The sequence below is a fragment of the Manacus candei genome, unplaced genomic scaffold, assembly GCF_025592945.1.
Source record: "Manacus candei isolate 608988 ecotype Guabito, Panama unplaced genomic scaffold, ASM2559294v1 h1tg000046l, whole genome shotgun sequence".
NCBI lineage: Eukaryota > Metazoa > Chordata > Aves > Passeriformes > Pipridae > Manacus > Manacus candei.
The window spans coordinates 7,357,840-7,379,326 of record NW_026138094.1 but is presented as its reverse complement, the minus strand read 5'-3'; the positions used below and the strand labels follow the sequence as shown (position 1 = coordinate 7,379,326).

The 21,487-nt window shown below is 39.1% G+C and overlaps 1 protein-coding gene across 6 annotated transcripts in view; it reads right to left on the bottom strand.

Annotated features, from left to right (window-relative positions):
* ADAMTSL3 (ADAMTS like 3) overlaps positions 1-21,487 on the bottom strand; it is a 180,295-nt gene that overhangs the window by 46,921 nt on the left and 111,887 nt on the right. For all 6 annotated transcript variants that reach the window (XM_051796581.1, XM_051796584.1, XM_051796585.1 and 3 more), the window contains exons 8-15: positions 18,836-18,910; positions 13,363-13,520; positions 12,272-12,383; positions 9,464-9,602; positions 7,856-7,906; positions 3,593-3,797; positions 2,597-2,744; positions 1,886-1,970 (exon numbers count right to left, since the gene is read on the bottom strand). In XM_051796581.1, the coding sequence (XP_051652541.1) occupies positions 1,886-1,970; positions 2,597-2,744; positions 3,593-3,797; positions 7,856-7,906; positions 9,464-9,602; positions 12,272-12,383; positions 13,363-13,520; positions 18,836-18,910 (973 nt within the window). The remainder of the gene's footprint in view (positions 1-1,885; positions 1,971-2,596; positions 2,745-3,592; positions 3,798-7,855; positions 7,907-9,463; positions 9,603-12,271; positions 12,384-13,362; positions 13,521-18,835; positions 18,911-21,487) is intronic.

Here is a 21,487-nt window from a genome sequence, read left to right as displayed (position 1 = left end):
AAAGTAAGAGCAGTTGGCAGCAGAATACAGGCAAAATTAAACTAATGGGGAATCTGGCTGCAGTGTTAGAGCTGGGTCCCAGGAGAGCCCAGAATGCCCAGACTAGGAAAGCACAGCACCTCAGCAACACCTCAGGAAAGAGGGGATGGCCGAGAGGAGTCATCGGCAAGAAGTGGTTGGAGGAACCTTTTAGACTTAGGTGAAGATGCTTCTGGAAAATGTGAAGGAAGGTCTCAGGACAGGATGAGGATCATTAATGGAAGATGAAAAACATCTCAGTCTCCAGAATAAGTGAAGAAGAAAAAAGATTCAGGAAACTGCAAAACTGCACAGGTGTGACAACACTCTGGGAACTCGAACACATGGATCCATTCACATGGTGAGGCTGCAGTGGAATACATCTGTCATAACTAGGAAGGATGAATTACTGCTTCCTTTGTCAGGACAAGGTAGAAAGAAACCCATGACAAAGTTTCCAGCTCATTTCTGCTATATTCTATATACACTCTGAACCAGATGCTGTGTCCCTGCCAGTCCTCCGTGCTTGTTCTGTCAGACTGATGCTGAAGGACCCTAAAAACCTAGAAACTGCATTAGCTCACAGTTGCCACAGCAGGATTTTGTAATGCTAGAGATAATTTTCTTTATAGCTTCGTGCTGAACACTCTTTAGAAGTGGCCTCATACACCTCTATTCTGCTATGCTGACATTCAACAGGCACATTTGGTTGCATCACGCCTTTCGACAATCACACTTTATTTTTATGTCTTTGCTACTACCCTGCCTGCATTCAGGGCCACCAATTTGGAGAGTGAAATAACTGCTCACAGTAGGCTGACACTTGACTTGAGAGGCTAGTGCAGTGAAAAGTTTAAAGTACAGTCACCATAACTATATAAACACCTGTTTGGCAAGAGGTTTCTTCTGTGAGTCAGTGCAGGTGTAAAGATTTTATTACTCATGATCACACCTGTTGCTACATGCGTGCCAAAAACCAGGAATAGCTAGATGGAAGAAGAAAAATAAGCATAGGGCACACTCCGCTCTCAGAGAAATATAAATCCAAAGGAACTTCAGTAAGCTCACCTAAACTATTTCAAACTGACAATATTACAAAGAGTGTAGAATTCTGCAGAGCACAACAAAATACTGTTCAAAATCTCTCATGAAAACCTTATAGAAAATTAAATACTATATATTAATATATTACATACACATATGTATGTATGTATGTATGAAATGTACACAGGGATATAAGCAACTGTATGGATGCCCTAACATAAGAGAGTCAGGAACAAGTGTAGCTGGATTTAAGTTATGCTTAGAACTTGCAAGGCTCACACTCATCAGTTTTTAAGGGGACTCACAAAATCCAGATGCCATTTCACACATATACACATGTAAAATAGCACAACTTACCCCCACAGATTAGCTAAGCTCAGAGATCAGCAGGTTTTTCTCACTTTCTTTATGCGCTGGTCTCACCCCCCAAGGAAATCCTGGCAAGCCTACAAAGTACCTCTTAAGTTTTAATACAACCACTACATTCTTGAGGTAACAGCTACGACCAGGATAGAACAACTGAATTTATTTAATTTATATGTGCTGAAATGTTTCCACGTGCATTAATTAAGGCTTAATTAGGTTCAGTTAGGATCCCTTTGAATTGCTCGAATGGTATCAGGACACTGTAATAGTGTAGCTCCACGTCATCCAGAACAGGAGCTCCCGAAGCAATTGAGATGGAAAATTAGGAACAGCTCACAACACAACTCATCTCCCAGGGAGGGTCAAAGGTCAAAGCAAACTGCACAGCAACAGTCATTCCAGATATCTGCAAAACACACTGGGAATGTTTCTTCACCGTAAAAGACAGTGTACTTACGTTGGCTCTTCTGAGACTGTTACGGTCTCTTCCATTTCATGGGCCTGTTTAAACCATGGCAATTTTGCTTCCACAGGACTTTTTTCTGGTAGAGGAAAAAACCCCCCAAAACATTCAGTAATTCCTCCAAAATCAAAGCAAAATGTAGATGTTAGCATTATTCACCTTCATATTGCCTATTGATCTAATGCTTTTGAATAAAGATAAAACTGGATAATAGAACAACATTTACTAGAGAATTTCTTCGTAATGTTTGAGCTCCATTCTTTATTTTAAATGTGCAGAAATGGAGAAGGAAACCAGTTTGATTACAACTTAATGAGCTGCTGAGGCCCATTGAGAATGCTGACACATTTAACAAGAACAAACAAACAAGATCCCAGGTGATACATATGGAGTTTCATTTTAAGTATTATTGAACAATTCCTCCTCCCCATGTTAACCTCACTTATTTTGGTTTTCCCAAGTTGACCAGACTGTATAGATTCAGTTTGCATGTTCACCTCATGAGAGTCTGGTCACATTATCAGCAAAAAATATCAGCAGGGCACTTTTCCTAGCACCAATAATTAAAGTGCTTGTTTCTGCCAAGGCTGAAATAAGTCCCAGTAAATTCCAGCTTCTGGCATTTCTGAAAAAGGTTACCAGGGGCTTTTAATTCTCTGAACAAAAATGTAAAACAATAACAGACCCAGACAAAATTCCAGTTACCTTTTGGCTTGTAACACGGTATTGGCACGATGCACTCCTCTTTTATGTGCAGTTTAAGTTGTGGGTTGCAGCCCCCGACGTGCTGCCCGCGGTGGTCAATGCACAGCACCACTCGGTACCGCAAGCCTCGGCCACAGGTCACTGTGCACTGCAGGAGACAACACAACCACCTCAACCTATTTCTTTATTGTATTTACAAATGCTCTTAAAAAGGAAATTACAAGTGCTGATGACGTGCTCACTTAAGTTTTTCCACGGAGACGCATGAATTTGTCCCTTCATTGCTAAGCGAGTAAAGAAAAGGTTGATGCTGGAAAAAAAAAGTCGAAGTTTTGGGAATGCAAATGATTTCTTGGGGTTCTATAAAGCTTATCTGATTGGCAACAGAACCAGAGATGGCTGTGCACTGAGAATACACCCTCTCACAGTGGTCATTTGCAGTTAAAGCTGGGTCAGGCATGCTGCAGTTTCTACACTCTGTGTCAGTGATGTCATTTGGATGAACTAAGGAATTATAGGAGTGCTGAGCTATCTGGCTGTATCAGATAACCACAGCCAGGACAAGTTGGCTTATGCTCTTGTTACTGTAATGAAAGGCAAGAATGCTGGAAAATCACCCTTGTAGACTTGCCAGCCCCCAAGACAGACGTGCCTTTAGCTCTTATATCCAGTGAAATACCACATTTATCAAGAACCGAGACATAAATGACCTGACTGCAGAGGGACCTCACCTCTGTCTCTAACTTCTCCTCCATATAAAGCAGGAATTCAAAAGGCATAAAGAATTCTACATGCATTTTCCTCCACACAGACACGTGAACATTTTGATTATCAGGTAGAATTGCTTAGTGCAAACTTCTCCTAGCAAGAACTATGAATTATCTTTCAGGGCTATACTCTTCTAATAGCACTGTGCTCATAAACACATGGTAACACAAGACTGGAGGCTTCCTTTAGAAAAGAAAGAATAAAGGTCCAAAGTACTTTTCAACTTACTTGAGACCATTCCATTGCCACCCACTTGGGACAATCAAACAGATTGCAGGTCTGAATGACTTTGGGCTTTGGGGCATACATGCATTTCCATTCTTCCACTTGCAGTATCTCTCCATGAATGGTCTCCTCTACACACACAAAACTTCTCCTCTGAATACCACCTCCACAGGAAACTGAACATGCAGTCCATGGATTATGTTCCCACCTGGAAAAAGAACTCAGATATATTAAAAATAAGGCTCTTTTTTATTCCAGTAACCTCTATTAAAAGAGCAAAATACTGAATCCAACCGTAGTGTCAATTAAAACCCGCTAATAGTTTGCCGGATTCTCACCACACACATATATATTGAATCACAGAGCTACATTGCAATATTTCAGGCTCAAATTCATGTGCAAAATCAGAAGAAAGACAAAAATACAAACTTAAGTTATTTCCAAAAATAACTGAAAATCTTATTTTTGTACACAAGTTAAAGACCGTTAATATACTGAGCTGGATTACTGGAATGTATTTACTTCTAAATAGTCTAGATCATCTAAACAGAATATTTTGTATTTAATTTACACGGTCATATAGACCCTTATTACCAATGTCAGAGGCCAAGAAGCCCAGGTACTTGAAATCCTATGAAGTCCAAAGACAAAGACAGATCAGGTTGTCCTGACTCAGGGTGTTACTATCCACAGTTCCTCACCACTGCCCACATTATTCAGATTACCCTTAAAAAAATCTGTTCAGGAAGTAATTTTAATGGGAACTCTAACACTTCGGGTAAACCCAGACATTTCATATCAAACTGCCTTGGTCCATAAGGACTGTGAAGAAATTATGACAGGCATCATTTGGTTGGTCATCACTGCAGTTCTGCAAGAGTTTTCCACCCTCATTAAAATGCCATTGAATGGCCTTGTATTCCCACTTTCCAGTTTGCTTCAAGCAAAAGGCAGCTCTCATCCATCCCAGCTGTTTTGACTAATCAAGCTGATTCCTCCCAAAGCAGGGCAATGCACAGATTAAGGAAAATTTAAGATTAAGAAAAACCTGTGAACCAGCAGAGCTGTGGGATAGTAGCCTCCAACAGAGGGATAATAAACAACGTTTTGGAAAGGAAACTCTTCAAAATGGACATCTATCCACAATCTTTGACCTAACTACAATAAAAACAGCAAATGTTGCACCACCTGAAGTGAGAATTATCTGGAGGTTTTTAGGCTACAAACTCAGTTTCATTTATCTCTCACCCTTCACCTCTTATCTCCTGCTTTCTTTCCACCATCCATCCAAATCAAAGGCAAGGCTTGGGAAATGATTGAGTCCTGCATCACATCTTATGGTTCATCAATGTCCTGTTAGTTAAAACTTATTTCTATTACAAATGCAGGGGTTCAGAAAGGATCATGAAAATAATTATATCCATTATGAACAATGGACTCAGCGAGTACTACAATATCCCACCAAAATCAATTAATCAAGAGTAACTTGGCTATCACAAAGGAAGTCATAATATCAGAGTTGATGAAGCAAAGGCCTATAAATCAAAGGTAAATTTAAGCAACTACTACATACTTTTTATGATGCAGCAGGTAAATCAAGGACACTTCCTATTTTAAGCAATTCATTAAACTGCCTACAAAAACATATTAATCATGCTTAAGCTCAATGGAAGAATGAGTATATATACTCATACACAGCAAGCCATGGAACATTAGCCATAGAGTATATATTCAAAAGAATTCTGAATAAAGCTGTATGCTGAGATACTGATAACATATCACAAATACAAAACCTGTTTGAAGAGCAACAGTTATACTGTTCTTTGACTTAAATGAATGGCCAGTGTTAACTCCTTTTCTTTAAAAATCTCAGGAACTAAAGAGCAATTAACTATTTAATGAATTAGCAGCTCATGGATTTATATAGGTAAGGCTCACTGTGCTATGTGTAATACAAGGCTTGCAAGTGTTTATAGCATGAAGTTTTATAGTTGTTTTTCTTTATCTCATCAGTTTCAAACACACTCCAGATCCCATACTCCCACAAGCATTTTCAAGATGGAGTGAGGTCCATGGCTACTGGGGAAAAGGGGGGTCTTGGGCAAGCAGTCAAGGAGATACTTTCCAGAACCCACAGCTGTCAGGGGATCCTCAACAGTCCAACAAGTCTGAAATAAATGGAGGCATTCCAAAAGCTTTAAAAGAAAATTTTCATCCTGGGAAATTTTTCTATTTATTTCAAAAGAATTCTCCATCTGTAAAAATATTTCAGTGGGGCATTTACAACTCTAGCCACAGGAGAACTCTTTCAAGATTTTGTGGTGCGCACCATGACTTTCCCACAACTTCCTTGTGTGAATGGGAAAGCAGTGGTAAACACCACGGGACTGCAGAGCAGCCCTCCACATGGCCCTCGTGTTATGTAGGAGGTGTGATGTTGGACTGCTGGGTGAGGTGAAGGAGCCTGTACAGCTTTGCTCCAGTGTATCTACAGTACTTTGGTTTTCCGCCCGCTTTGCAAGACCAATCCTGGGTCAGCATGTAAGACACAGGTAAGAAAAGAAAAAGCAAAAAGAAAAAGCAAAAAGAAAAAGCAAAAAGAAAAAGCAAAAAGAAAAAGCAAAAAGAAAAAGCAAAAAGAAAAAGTGGAAGAAGTCCAGCAGGACCAGCACAGGCTAATGCATTCCAGTTACTTGACAGGGAACAGCACAGACAAATCCTGCTACGTGGGAGCAAGACCTGTGTCTGCACTGGACCAGAGTCACCTCATGATGCAGGTAAACAATCCATCTGTTTCAGCTGCTGTTTTCTTTCAGAAATTCCTGTAAGAAAAGCTGTTTCTACATCTTTGTTGTGTTTCCTTATGAGCCCTCCCAGCAGAACACAGCCTGTTTCCTCTCTGGTTCCTGCTGGCACCAACTCTGAGCCCTGCTTGGCCGCCTGCTATTTTACAGTCCTTACTCTGAAGCATCTCACAGGAAGACCATGATACCTTCTGACAGGACACACCGAGGTGCTGAAATGAGGTGGGCTCTGTCTGTAGTTCTTAGAGTTTGAAATAAGAGAACCTGCCCACAGCTTTATCGCAGACATAATCTATCTCACCACAGTGTCATGCAAACGTGCTGAGCACAGTAAAGCACAGAAAGGGGGATCAAATTTCTCTTCCGAGTGGTCTCCAAGCCCTAAGTGGTTCAGAAGATGAAGTACTCATGTAAATACATTGTGCTGAGCTCCAGAAGAGATCTGAAGTACAAAGGAATTGGCAGAAGAAATGGAAGGGGAGAGACACAGAATACAATTAGAGAACTTTACAGGATAAAGCTGTAGAGGAAAAAAAAGTTCAGTCTATGTATTGAAGCCAAAGTACATCACAAGACAGCAGATCCACAAGGACAAATTGCTACAGAAATAAACTATGACATTTATATCAGCTGTAATCAGTAGCTCCACTGAGCCGTGCAAGTCTATGATTTCATTCTTATTACTTCATATCTTTACTTCTTTAGAAAAATACACATTATTCATTTCATGACCTAATAAAGCAGAGGTTCAGCTCAGATAAATATGCATCTAACTCCACCAACTATAATTCTTTACATTAACAATAAATGTGGCTCGATGCCTTTTAGTCCTAACATTCTTTACAAAACATCTAAGGCTTCCAGAGAAGTTCTAAATCCTTGTAATTGCTTCAGGTAAAAAAAAAAAAATCAACAACAAAAAAAGGCAACAAGCTTTGCTCTGATGACTTCATTTTTGACAAGACATATTCAGACAATTCAGTATCTTGAAAGTGACATGTCAGTCTTGATGTCAATAGACCACAGATATAAAAAACCCCAGAAGAATCAGACCTCTCAAGGGAAAAAGAAATTCTGGAGTCCTGTCTAGGAGATCTGTCCTAAAAAAATTGCATACAGCTTTAAAGTAAAAACCTTTCAAGGCAAGAATTCACACATACAATTTAAAGAACATGCTCTTCTCAGCACTACAGCAGAAGGCAGCTTAGGGGGACAACTCTTTATTTTAAGACTTCACATTAGCATTTTCAAGAAGAGCATATTAACCTCTTACTGCTAAGCTAATCATCCAGAACATACTGAATGAATCACAGGCTTCAGAAATGTTTACAGGACTGTTTTAAACTTGCTCTCCTGTGTAGCAAAAAACCAGAAGACGTTTCATTATCTTAGTATTCAAGTAGTGTGCTTGCAGTGAAAATTGTGCTGATGCTGACACATGTGCTATCCTGCTTATACATACCGAGGGAGTGGCTGGAAGTGATCATAGGGCATGATTTCTTTAAATCCATCACTGTCAAAAAAAATAAATATTGCATCATTATTTCTCATACCCGAAACTGTACATCAAGTACACACTTTTATGTGATCATGCCTTAAGTAAGCAATTCCCAGTGAGAAATGAAGGAATGTTACTTCATTACACATTAGCCTGATGTTAAACAATGACTTGTATGATCTTACCTTTCCTGCATGGATAGAGGACTATTCACCATACAGTTTCTATATTTCATACCACCATAAAATATTAAATGAGCAAGCCCTCAGTAGAGAAATTTATTATCAGTGTTCCTTTAGAACTGTGCCACTTTATTAACAAGAAAATATTTACTTATATCTGTAACAAAGACTGCTGAGGAACACGAGTATCAGTGAAACAAATACATCACAGGATTTATCCTAGATAGGTCCTGAATGGTGCTTAGGACCCTTCTAGAGCTCTTTTATGAACCACACAGCATAAAGCCTTACTCCCAATGCTAAAAAATATGGTATTGTATCCAGTAGTACTTCCCTTTTCCTGGCTGTATAAACTAAATTTGCAAGTTAAAATATAATTACACCCTTTCTTTCCCTAATTTTCCCATTCCAGCTATGGAACATTTGGCACCCATTGCCATTAAGCTTTATTGAAGTCCTTCTGCTCCATGCAGAGATCAACTCTCCAGGAAAAAAAAAATCTTGAAAGTCTACACATCTATAAATGTTAGAGGTCACTATCAACAATTATGTTCAACAGAAATGAAAGGAAATGGACAGTTTAGCTATAGGAAATGAAATCCATTGAGAGTGTTTCCTTTTCTTCTTGCATATAACTCTGGCTCAGCCAGCTGGCATGTTAATGCAAGGTTCTGGGACTTGATACTGTGATGTTATTTTAAGATTCTTTAGCACAGCCAGGAAACCTCACCAGACAATCCAAAAGTTAGTTTTAAATACTGCAGTGCAATTCAATACAATTTATGTGTACTACAGCCTTTATAATTTGGCATTAATATCCTGTGGCATTTGTACCACAAGGACATTTTCTTGGAAAGATTTTTTTTTTTAATTCCTACTTTAAAAAAATCCAAACAAGTAGCCCCAAGCTTTGATTCTTGAAGTGTCAACTCTACAGCACCAATGAAGAATCAAATGTTTATGGTAGGTAAATGAATGAACCAAGTTAAACCATGTGCAAAACCTGTGCGCTGTCTGGAGCTCCTGTCTGGCTATTGAGAAATCCTGAATGGCAGCATCAAAAAATCCAAAAGTAGGCAAGCAATCTGTCCTCCTCACACAACCTCACAAAATCCTCATATTAGTGCTGCACTACTCAGCAAAAGACAACGTAGAATTAGCCCTCAAACAAATTGATATTTGCAGTATCTCTGTATAAGCAAAGTGTTCTATTCTGCAACACTGAAGAAGTGCCTCAAATCTATTGGCAGCGGTATCAGCCTTTAACACGTGCAATAATCAACTAAGATTAAGTAGCCCTAAAGAGGAAAAGAACTGAAATCAAGTAAATACAATTGCCTGTTCCTTAGTAACTGACTATATCACACACAAATTTATTTGTCATACAGACCTAGAGGGGCAGGGATCCATGTTGCATTCTTTTAGCTTGGGCTTTGGTTTCTTGTTTTCTGGGTGATAATGACAATAGTGGTCAGGAACAACACGCTTCAGACGAATGTCCACACACTCAGCTGAATTAAGCTGGTAACCTATTGCAGAAGCAAAGTTAAATCTTGTTATGGAAAGAAATTTAAACACCTTGTCCCCTGCTCTCAATAATGTGATGCCCGTTGAATTAATTTTCTGGATTACTCTTTTTCTGCTTGCTTTTAAACAAGGAAACGGTGAGCAGGAACATGAAGGACCAGACTTTCATTTAAGGCAATTCAGCATAACAATTATATTAACCTGTCTTAACACTAGGTGAGATTTTGGCACTTTATTCTAATAGTATTATAAGAGTAAAGGCATACATATTTTCACATTACACAAGAATATTTGTAGTGCACCAGCTCACTTGCCACAAGGCAAACCTACAAAGCCATATGGTTCTAGTACATGTTCTACAACTTATAACTTCCCTCCCCTGAGGAGGAGTTACCATGTATGTTGGAGAGCTATATTACACAGTCATTCATGCTAAAAAAAATAAATACTTAAAACAGAAAGCCAGAGGAATTGAAGATGAGATCCAAAAACATTGCTAAGAAACTGCAGAAAACCAAGAAACAGCTTCAAGAACATTCCTAGTTGAAGAGCCAACAAAAGAAAACTTGAACTACTTGGGTAAAAAAAAAATTCTGTGTGGATACTGGTTATAAGAAGGGATCTGAGTTTTATAAACCACTAGATTCTTTTTTGGCTAAGAAAAAAAGACTCATTCAAAAAAGCTTATTTGGACTTAAACCAAGGAGAGGAGGAGGATGTTCTGGTATGTGCAAAGAAAAAAAATTTGAAACCACAAGAATTAAAATCAAATAGTCTCAATAAACTAACAGCACAAGTCCCAGTGTCTACCAAAAATGCTAAGTATTGTATATCAATGGCTTCAGTTGTGTGTCTCTTGGCTGATCCAAAGTGTCTTCATGCATGAGAGTGATAACCATAAAGAACTAAGCAGTTCCAGTGCTCAAAGCATCTATGTTCCAGATCTTAGAAGTACTGAAAGGACCCAGAAGATATACCACTTGCAAACAGAAGAAACACAATTTTTAGCCATTCTTGCTCATTAAAGCTTGACTGTGCTTTCTGAGATGCCCCTTCCAACACAGGGAGATTAGAGAACTACATGTAGAAGCAGCAAGAAGCAAGTGAGGAATGGATTCTGATGCCAAGTCTCTGTTGTGAGCAACTTCTTTTTTTACTGCCAGTACAAAATGCCAAACAGACAATCTGGACACTAAACCCACTTTCAGATAACAGGTTAAAGCCAGGCAGCTGCAATACAACTTTCCTACAAGCCTCTGTAATATGCTGTTCCTAACACTACTACTTTCATGACTGAGTAGCTTAGTTTTCATGCTTCTTCAGGCCCTGTTCCCCCTGAGGACTGCCAAGCCCCACTGATAAAGGTACCAGTTTCATATTGTAGGCAGCTACAAAGTAGGGCTTCGAAAACCCTGGATAATTTCAAAGAGATTGACATGCAGCTATAATTTTCAAACCATAACAACAGTCTGAATAAGGCTGGATTTGAGCCAATACCTTTGAAGGTAAATACGTCCCTTGAGTTATCCAGTGTTTACATGTAGTCCTCAAAAGTAACTGTGAGGCTTTATACTTCTTCCCTTGTCAGATAGGTTAAGGAAAAAAATTATAAACACAGTGTGATGGAATCATCAGAGGATATGTATTGCCACTCACAGCTCCAGCAAGAATCACACTTCATGAGGCCAAGTATCTCGTAAGATACAGTAGTTTCCTGTGGGACTACATATTATCCACATATATTGTCTGCATTTCAGATTACAGGGAGGTGCAAGTGCCAAAACGGATGGTCCATCAAAAGATCTCCAGACTCTGCTTGTACTTTAAGCATCTCTCACTCTCTTTATTCATGTCCCAAGTAACTATTTAAACCATATTTGCACTCTCCAGAAAATCCCTACATCAGTATCACTCGCATCCTGGTCTGTTTTGCAGGTGACCTGGGTAATGCTGGCTGAAGGGAAATAGTTATCTGCAGTGTCACACACCCCTCCTACCATGAGGTCACGCTAGTTTTGCAGAGCCAGACATGACAAGCAGTGGGCTGGGCTGGATGAGCTGTAGCAGAGCTGAGCTACACTTCATCTCAGCTGCAGTGTTTAAACCAGGAGTAGCTGCTACAGTGCACCACGTGCTGCCCTAACTACCATTAGGACCAAATGTCTAAGATCAAAGGTATTGATAGGAGCTGTTCTTTAAATTCTATTTACTTATTCTGCTTTCTGTGTAATTAATTTCTCAACAAAATGTTTTAAAACTCTCCCTCATGTCTACTACTGAGGCCAGGAATACCATCTTCCTCCATTTCTTGATTATTCTTATTTTAAAATATCTCACTTTGTTTCTTTGCTTACTTTCCTGAAATATCCCTTATGGATTGTGATTTTCCATTTTGAATGTCACATCCTTATTTCTTAGTCAACATTCTTACTCAAATGAACATTGTTTATGGAAGAACATAACTTCAAGTAACATAACATATAAAACCCCCTATGCTGATACTGGCTTAACCAACCTACTTACCTTCTACTCTGTAATTTATTTTGCTGAAGAATTACCAGTGTGCAAAGAAACACAAACATTTAATCAATAAAAACGCAGGGTAAAGGTTGTAAATCAGATACTTTTGATCTTCAGTTGTTACCACTCCTGAAGAATTGCCATTACTTACCTCCTCCACATGTCACTGTGCAGGGGAAGAACTCTGTTTGCCTCCACTGATGACTGATGGGTTGATAGAAAAAGAACTGAACCACGCTCTCTTTTGATCCAGAGTACCTGGTCTGAAGAAATTTCCATTAAAACACATTTGTGCACTGTACTCAACAGTTCATGTAATTTCAAATCATAGCTCATACATAACAGCAGTGCAGAAAGTAAGATGGTAACAGGCATAAAATCTCTACAAAGTCTACAGTAACCATTCAGTTCTCAATAGCTAAGCATTTGAATCTTGCTTTTTTTCCCCCCACATTATTCAAGGTACTAATGTGACTACTCAATCATCTATCCTGGAATGGCAGAGTTCCTAATGGTATTCTTCTGTTTTATTTCTTTTTCAGCAAAAATTTTTAAATTTGCTGCAGAGAGAAGTCTCTAAGTGATCCAAGCACACTGATTCACAGCCAGGCAAGTCTAACTGCACGTGGGATACTGAAGGTGCAAAAGGAAAACTACTGAAATCCTATTTCTACAACGTAACCAATAAAGCCAAGTAGTGTGATAATATTGAAATATTCCTCATTCCCAATGGCATACTGCATGAGTGTCTTCCTTTGGTTGTCAAATATTGATATGTTTCTGCATATAAATATTTTAATGTGTGATGCAAGCCATTGGTATGTGGTCTGGGTAGAAAGAAATTTAAAAGGATTAGAAATGGTCAGTGGCTGGATCAGCAATGTCTAAGGGAGATCGTAGGGCACTGCTGGAAGCAATGCTCAGGTTCAGTAGGTGGCAGTCTGCAATTGGATTAACTCAATCCCCTGCACAGGGTCACACTGATATTCTTTCAGTAACACTAAAACAAAAATCCTGGCCATTTTTACCGTTAAAGATCCTGTGGTACTTCCCACCACAGGAAAGACATTAATCTTGTAACATTTTAAATTGTTTGGATTTACTTAGCATAAATGAACTCTGGACTGTAATTAGGATTCCTTAATTCCCAGCTAAAAGATTTTGTTGCACTGCTACAACCTGATGGACACCCACCCACCCTGCTGCACATACTTTATAAGTTTGCACATACACACATCCCACCTTGACAATGAAATCTGCTCCAAGAGGTCCCTGGATCTTTATGATTTCCCTGTCTGTACTCTTCTGAAATTCAACAGTTGTATTTTCAATGACAAATGTTCCAGGAGCATTGAAACTGTGCTCTCCCTTTTCTCCTTGTAGCGTTTTTGATTCTATAACTGAAGAAGAAACATGCAATTGGTAAACTTAAACAGGATGTTTTTGTTTTCAAGGAAGTCAGAAAGTAATGTTTATAACTTTGCCTTGCAAGTGACAGTTATCTATGTGCATTAAAAGCACCCAGAGTATCTGTGAGAATATTAGCTGCTTCAGGTTATAGTCTGATATATCAACTGCAAGACATGTCAGCAGAGGAATATCTGTCTGAACACACTATTCTTTCATACCAGAAGCATTTCTGAGACAGCTTCTCCTACACCAAGTGCTTTGTAGCACTTGGTGTAACCAACAGATTCAGCAGAAAAGCTGAAAGAAACTCAAAACTGATAGATTCAATATACAGAAAAATAACCCATACTTCCATGCAACTCAAAAGTCAAGCAATCTCAACAAGCAGTCTCCACAGAAGCCTGAATGGTGCCAAACTCATCTGACACTCATCTCAATACCTGTATCACTGTACCAAGGTCATTAACTCCACTCTGAATATTTCCCATGTGAGGAAAAAGGGCCAGGAGGTGGGCAGCTGCCACCCCAGAGGGAGGGATGGCCCTTTCCCAGAACAGGTGGTGATGCAAACCCTTTTTGAGTTGTTCTGCACTCCTTGGAAACAGATTAAACTAACAGCCCACAACCTCCAGAAGACAGATGAAGCATTTTAGGATTAAATCACTTCCAGCAAACTGATTGAACTGTGAGTGGACAAAGCTAAAGGAAGATATTCATAAGGAAGGCAGAATTTTGGGCTCTGGGTAATACAGCATAGAGGCACAGCAAGATACATGATTTCAAATACACTGGTCTGGTTACAATTTACCAGAGCATGAATCTCAGATGAGCTCAAGGCAAGCTAAAAGGAACCTTTTGATGAGCTATAAATACTTTCTTTCTCCCACTACCTTGCCTTTTTTGGTACTTTAAACAGAGTTACCTAAATCAGGCTAGATTAGGATAAAAGCATCTGGTTTTACCTGCACTGAAAACATACTCTGAATGCTGCAGTCCATCATTACTGTTTTCTTCCTTCATATTTTTTAAATAAACATGCATTCTGGAGCACCCCCAACAAAGCAAGGAAGGAAATGATAGAATAAATTAAATTTCCTTACCAACATTAACCCAAGCTTCTAAGCATTAGGTTCCACTATGCTCACAGGTATAACAAAGATCACATACATGGCTGGAAGGAAGTTTAAGGAAGGATATGTTTCTAGGAAATGACTTTATGTTGATCACGGGATATGAATCTAGTGGTGAATCAAATGTGCTTTGTCAAAGAGAAAAAATAAATCTCTGGAAACCAATGTGCCCCACTGTCCAACACATTTCCATTAGGAAAAAATAGATATAAATAAATCACAGAAAAAACAAGTATTTAGATGATTACTACATAATTTTGTTCGTCACTTCCATGGAAGTTTTCTTTCCTAGTTGCACTAAAAAATAACCTGTTAAAATATCTGTAACTCAGCATTCTTGGATTAGGCTTCTGCAAGTCTTGACCCCAAATTTACACTGCTTAACAGTGAGTAATAATGCATGGTGTCTGTTGTTCTCTCATTTTGTTGAATAAGAGTAAAATCAGCAAATCTCAAGTACTTCCAATTCCACATAAAGTCAGTAGGATACTCAGGAGTACAGGACCCCTTTAAAACTAGCATTTAAGATTACAAGGCAGGACATCCAGCTGGTGCAAAATCACGTTAAAAATGTTAATTTGGTGTCCTGAGCTGCATTTCCTTAGAGTCTTTTTGCTAGTTTTCTTAATAAAAAAAAATCATGTTTTCCTAAGCAGAAACCAAGAATATTGTTCAGCAACCAACAACACAATAACTCCCTGAGAGCTGACATATGTTTACATCAGGGCTATGCTAAATGTGGATCCAAAGCATGTGTTTATTTGCAAGGTCTAGCTATACAGTGATGGTCTCTAACTCTGGAGGTCACACCACTGAAGCTTAGAACAGCTGCTCAGATTTTCCCAGAAGTGTGTCACACAGGGAGATGAGAAGCTGTTCCACAGCACAACAGATAACCTCTGATGCAATACACTCCTACTCAGTAGTGTCTAGTGCTTGTCATCACAGGCTTCTAAAACAGTGTGAAACGAAGCATCTAGTATATTTAACACATCCAGAACATAGTGATTCTTATCAGGGAGCAATTCCTTCCCAGAAAACTACTTCATTGGTTTTGGAGCAGTAACTGAGAACAAAGGTTTCCTCAACTCTTTTATAGACAAGGTTTAGAAAAGAATTCACCAAACATTAATTTGTTTTACAGGGTCCTGTTATCCTAGAGAGCTGGGGAGTTTGACTTCAGCAGTAAGCTTCCCCATCCTAAGTTAGGGAAACATTTCCTTGAGTGGTCTTTAGGACTCCAGATGTGCAGAGTCACATGGACAGGAAATTCTCTGGAGTGCTCACCTGTTTCTGTGCCTAAGAGGACAATCACTGGTGTCAAAGACCTATAACTGTGTGTCTGTGTGTTACTTCCCTTACCTCAACAAAAGGAATGTTTCCCCTTGGAAAAATGCTTTGCCCAGCTGTGCATGGAAGCCCTACAATGAAAAAGCTCCCATGCTCTTGGTGGCAGAAAGGAGTAGGGCAGTGTGGAGTGGGGAACCCACTGCAGATACCTCACTGTGTAGAGAGATGTATGGAAGAATTCCCAGGGATTACTGCTCAAAGTGCAGTAAGCAGCAAGTCAAGTTGCTACTCAAAAGCTGTTTCTTTTCCATGTGATTAATTTGTAGACAGCACAATAGAGGGGCCCAAAAAAAACATGCATTTTTTTCAAAATGCAAGCAGCACTGTCTTCCTCTCAGCATCTGTCAAAGACAGAGCAGTGCACAGATGCTCAGCTAAACACTGTCACCTAATGCAAATCACTGTGAACAGAGAAAAAAATGACAAAAATCAGTTCCCTTTAGTGGTGTTTAACCTCCCTAAGTTCATGAACTCAGTTATCTAGCATTAGCCACTTGTAAAAATATTAGCTTCTGGTTTTCCTGTTTCTTCTGCTGGAGGATTAATTTCAGGGAACTTTCAGTCTTTCTTTTGATTTTAATGCTTTTAAAACAGTTGCTAGAAGAGCCATAATACAGTCCAAATCAAAAACAAAACCAACACAATGAAACATTTTATTCAGACCCATTTTTGTGCTAATTACTTGGTTGTTTTCCACCAAATCTTTCACAAAACCCAAGCAGACAGAAGTACAGGCGGGACCTGTTCATAAAAAAAAACAAAGTAACATCTTTGCTTTCTAATGAATCTGTTGTCTGTTTTAAAGTGCCCATACAGACAAATAAAACACTTTCTAACCAAAGAAATGCAGTTGTTACTCAAACAGTAACTGCTGATTGCAAAACAACGCTCAGAGCATTTGTTTCAAATCCATTATATGCTACATCTCCAACCACATTTCCATTTTTGATTAGTCCAGCAGCTGTGTTTCCCTGGAACAAGAGCAGATCGTAAACCCAGGATGAAGCACGACAGAACACAAGATAAAGGGAAAAGTGCCAGACACTCCATAGTGCTCTTCGAGTGTTTGCTGGTGCTGCTGACTTCACTTGAAGAACAAATACATATTGGCAACAGGAGGCAGTATAAATTTTAACAATAAGTAGTCCCTGCTTCACCTGTTAAATTCAACTCCTTGCAAGTCAGGAAGAACATCTCTGACAAATGGAACCTGCAATTATAGGTGTTTTGGGTTTTTTTTTTAATTCTGCCCTTAGTTATACCAGCACGTCCACGCAGAATTCAATGAATTTGCAGACAAAGGATCATTTGATATTTTCTGTTAAGCAACAAACACCCACAAACAAACACAGAGTGGAAAGGTGGAGAAGCAAGTTGTCCCAAAGCACACCCCAAGAAGGGTTCTTCAAGACCTCTCTATGAAACCAGAAGCGATTGCCACCTCTCTCCCCACACCAGCTCTCCGTTGTTTTTCACCTCTGTCATTTTAATTTTAGGTAAAAAAGTCTAAATCCTCCCAGATTTGCAAACAGATGTGCTGGGGGAAGTGGTTAAAGGAACATTTCACAATTCTCGTCCAGCTGGAGAGCCAACTAACAAAGGTGATGCCAAGCCACAGCTTCTTTACGGAACCACCCTGGGTAGGAAGCCAGGAGCACTCTGTGCTTAGTTACCGTGCTGCCGCTGCATTCCTCAGGAGCTTTCCAGAAATCCCCCAGGAGCCACTGAATCTAGTACTTTTTCCTCATGCAAAACTGCAACAACAACTTCCTTCTGCAGAACTACTTAAGACCAAGAGTCCTGACCTGAACTGGTCAGGATCACTCCTTCCTACATCCCCTGCAACAGTATTAAAGGAATATTATTTATTTCAATATAAGTTCAGCTTTATACATTGTTGATGTCACCAGTATATCTGGAAGTTATTTCACTCTGGAGCTGTTCTGTAGTGGGAGTTTTATTCAATTTTTTCTTTGAAAGAATGCAACAATATATTCTTGAAAGCAAACAAATAGATTAGCATTTTTCCAATAAAATGCATTTCTGACTTCTGTTTACAAATCTCAGAAGTTCTTTTTATTTCTGTGATTCAGACTAATTCTGCCACTTTTGCTAATAAAAAAGTTGTTCAAAATATTAAATTAACAGTTTATTTCATTGCTTGGTATGGCAAGCTTACGACTGAAATAATTCATTCTCTATGCAAACTAGGCCTATGAGTGAAGAAATCACCACAAATACTGCCATCAACCTTGCAGAAAATATTCGGAAACATATGTCTAACAGAATAGCAAACTGTTTCTCATTGGTGGCATGTAATGACCAAAAGAATTACATGGAAATAGCACTTGTGTAGTTGTTCTGTACTTCATTTGTACCTGGATTATTCAGCCTTGAAAACCACTCACTGACCAAGTGTGACCTCACCTGGAATATTTACACCACCTCAGATGCCTCAACAGAAATCTGGTGCCGAATTATACAAGTGTTATTGATTCCACACACAACCCTTTGGAAGTAATTTTTCTGCGTGTTGCTCAAGAGTGTAATGTATTTGAGACATCTTACATAGGAATTACTTGGTTTAGAAAGTAATCAGTTTAGAATCAGTTTAGTAATCAGTATATATACATTTTATTTTTACTAAGCAGACTTTCCAGTGTTCTCTAGGACTATCTCCAGGCTGGATATTAAAGATGGGAAGAGGAATCAAGGTATCAAGGTCATGATCTTACCCATATTCCAACAGTTTGGATTAGTTCAGATACAAGGTTCTGCTTTTATGTCCTGCCTATGTATATGTACATAAAACAGCTCAGTCATACCAAGGTGTGCTGGTCCTTTCAGGGTAATTCTCACACTGCGACTCCCATGTGGAACAGCAATCACAGTTTCTTCCCCTAGGAAAATTAAACAACTGTATTAGAAGTTATCTTTCATCAGGGAATTTGTACATCACGTAACTACACCGAAAACTGTCAAATGTGTCCAAGAAAATATTTCACAGGTTTCACAATTTTTCTATTAAAAACAGTATGGTATTTTATTAAGTACAGTATACTGAGTCTGTTTGCTATGTTCTGCAACTGTTCAGACCTACGAATGGACCTGCAAATCTTTCTTGTTCTTGGAAAATGATTTGCTATTAACAATAACAAATGAAATGTCAGTTGTGTATTAGGAACATATTTACACTCTGTTGTCCTAGTTTTATTTCCTAATCACTGAATTGACATAAGGAATCTGCTAAGTAGTTCTTACCCCTTACAAAAATCTGCAGCTGTTCAGTCTCATTTTGCCCACACCTCATTTCCTGCTGCAGGTCACAACTTTAATAAGTGGCAGGACTTACAGGAAATAAATCATCTACTTAACACTAACCCTTAACCAATTACAGACCAGTTAAGAGCAAATATATAATAGCTATAAGGGATATGTTATAAAAGAGTGTCTGCATCTAACTCACCATATAAGATCATTTCTTCCAGTAAGAGCCTCAATTTAAAATTAACTATAAACCAAACCAGCCCTGAGCAGGACATGTCAACACAAAACAGCTTTTGGCCGCCTGAAAGGCTTCTTCATACATAAAAGTGCAACACACTTACTTCAGTGCATTTTACAAAGGCAGAAAGTTATTAGTTTCCATTTCAAATGTAGGAAATCTGTGATTTGCCCAAGAAAATCGAGTTAACAGTCAAATCAATAGGCTAGAGTCTCTTGTGCCAGCAAAAGCAGTGCTCTCAGGAAAGGGTATGCACAGGGATATCCACAAAAGGAAGAGAGAAGCATCCAAGGGGCAAAGAACCAATGTGCTGTCTCCCATTTCCATCGTCACCCAACTGTACATCTCCTGCAAGGCAGGACTGGCAAACATGTGCCCATTGCAGGTACAGCCCACACAAGATGCTCTGCTCAGTGATGGCACCAACACACATCCAGTGGCTGGTGCAGAAGTTCATTTTTGCAAATTCAGAAACTAACGTGATTTGAAGGTCAGTGATACACTGGGGCCAGAATTACTCATACAATATTTAGAGGAAGAACAGTTGAGTTCAGTGTTAACTAAAAAATAGTTGAAAAATGTTTCTTTCCACTTTAAACCAGACTCCCCTATAGTAGATGCTAAATTATCAGCTTCTGGTTTACATCTCCTTAGCATAAGTATGAAATCCTGCCAAATGTTCAGGATACTTCAAGCAAATGCTGCAATTATTCCTTCTGAAATAAACACCTTCTTATGTTACAGTTTTTATATCGTCAATTTCTAGGAAGGACATTTAAATACAACAATTTATTTTGGATGTAATAAAATATGAGCTTTATTAATTTCATACTTGAGTATTTCACCGGGGTGAAAAATACTACAGTAAGAACAATAATACAGCTAAGGAGTCCTGGAAAAAAACGTTAACTACTGAACCACTTAATATCTTTTTGCATCTTGGTTTTTCATCAGATGAATTGCTAGAGATAGCCAGAAGGTAGTGGGTGTGTATATCTTTAAAGTTAGGAAATAACTACTGAATTCACATGTGCTCTACAGTATTTGAGAGAAAGCAGGTTTGAGGGGCCCATATGTCCTTACTTGGTCAGGATTGTATCCCATCTCGACAACCAAGGAGCAGTCACAGCACAAAACCTCAAATAAAAGTCTGATTATGACCAGTTCTGAACACATGCAACCGCTGTTCTGAAGTGGAACCAAGGGCAGTCCATGCTGCACAGACACAGCCCAGGTTTACAAATGTGCAGATGTGTGTAGGACTGATACTCCTGAGAACAACCAGGGTCGTCCTGCTGTGCTTCCTGCACCTCCTCACAGAGAGCTCTGCTCGCCTCGGCAGACCCTGCTGATCCCTTTTCAGGATGCTTCACATTCCTTTAGCAGTACTACAGACATTCCACCCTCACCGAAGCACTCTCTGATATGGTCCAAAAGTCTCATGGGGGTGCTAAATTTGGTGTTTCTCTGCAGCAGAGACAATATTACCAGAAAGCGTTTTATTTGCATTAGAGGAGATGACTAAGTTCACTGCCACAGCAACACTCAACCTCTGCAGCCCCACAGACCTGTCGAGAAGTCTGACAGCAGATTTTTGTAACCTGACTGAGATAATTATGACTTAGGGCAGTCTTTCCATGAGAATAAGTAAACTATAGGAAAAACTAAAAGTGAGATTTTTGGAATTCTGAACAAAGATGAGGGTTTGGAAGAAAAAGGGACATAACCAACCCTAAGGGACTCCTCCTTCTAAGGACAGCTTTAAGTTTTGATGAAACAGTAGTTATGCTTGTCCAGGTCTGGCTCCAAAACCATATATTCCAAAAGTCTCCAATTCTCAGTTGAATATAATTCATATTCTTAAAGAAACACAAGGCTCTGTAAACCCATTTAAAAATGGTTATGCTGTACATTTTCCATTAAATCAGTAGGATCCACACAGTTAAAAGCAGTGAACTCTTAAAAAAACATA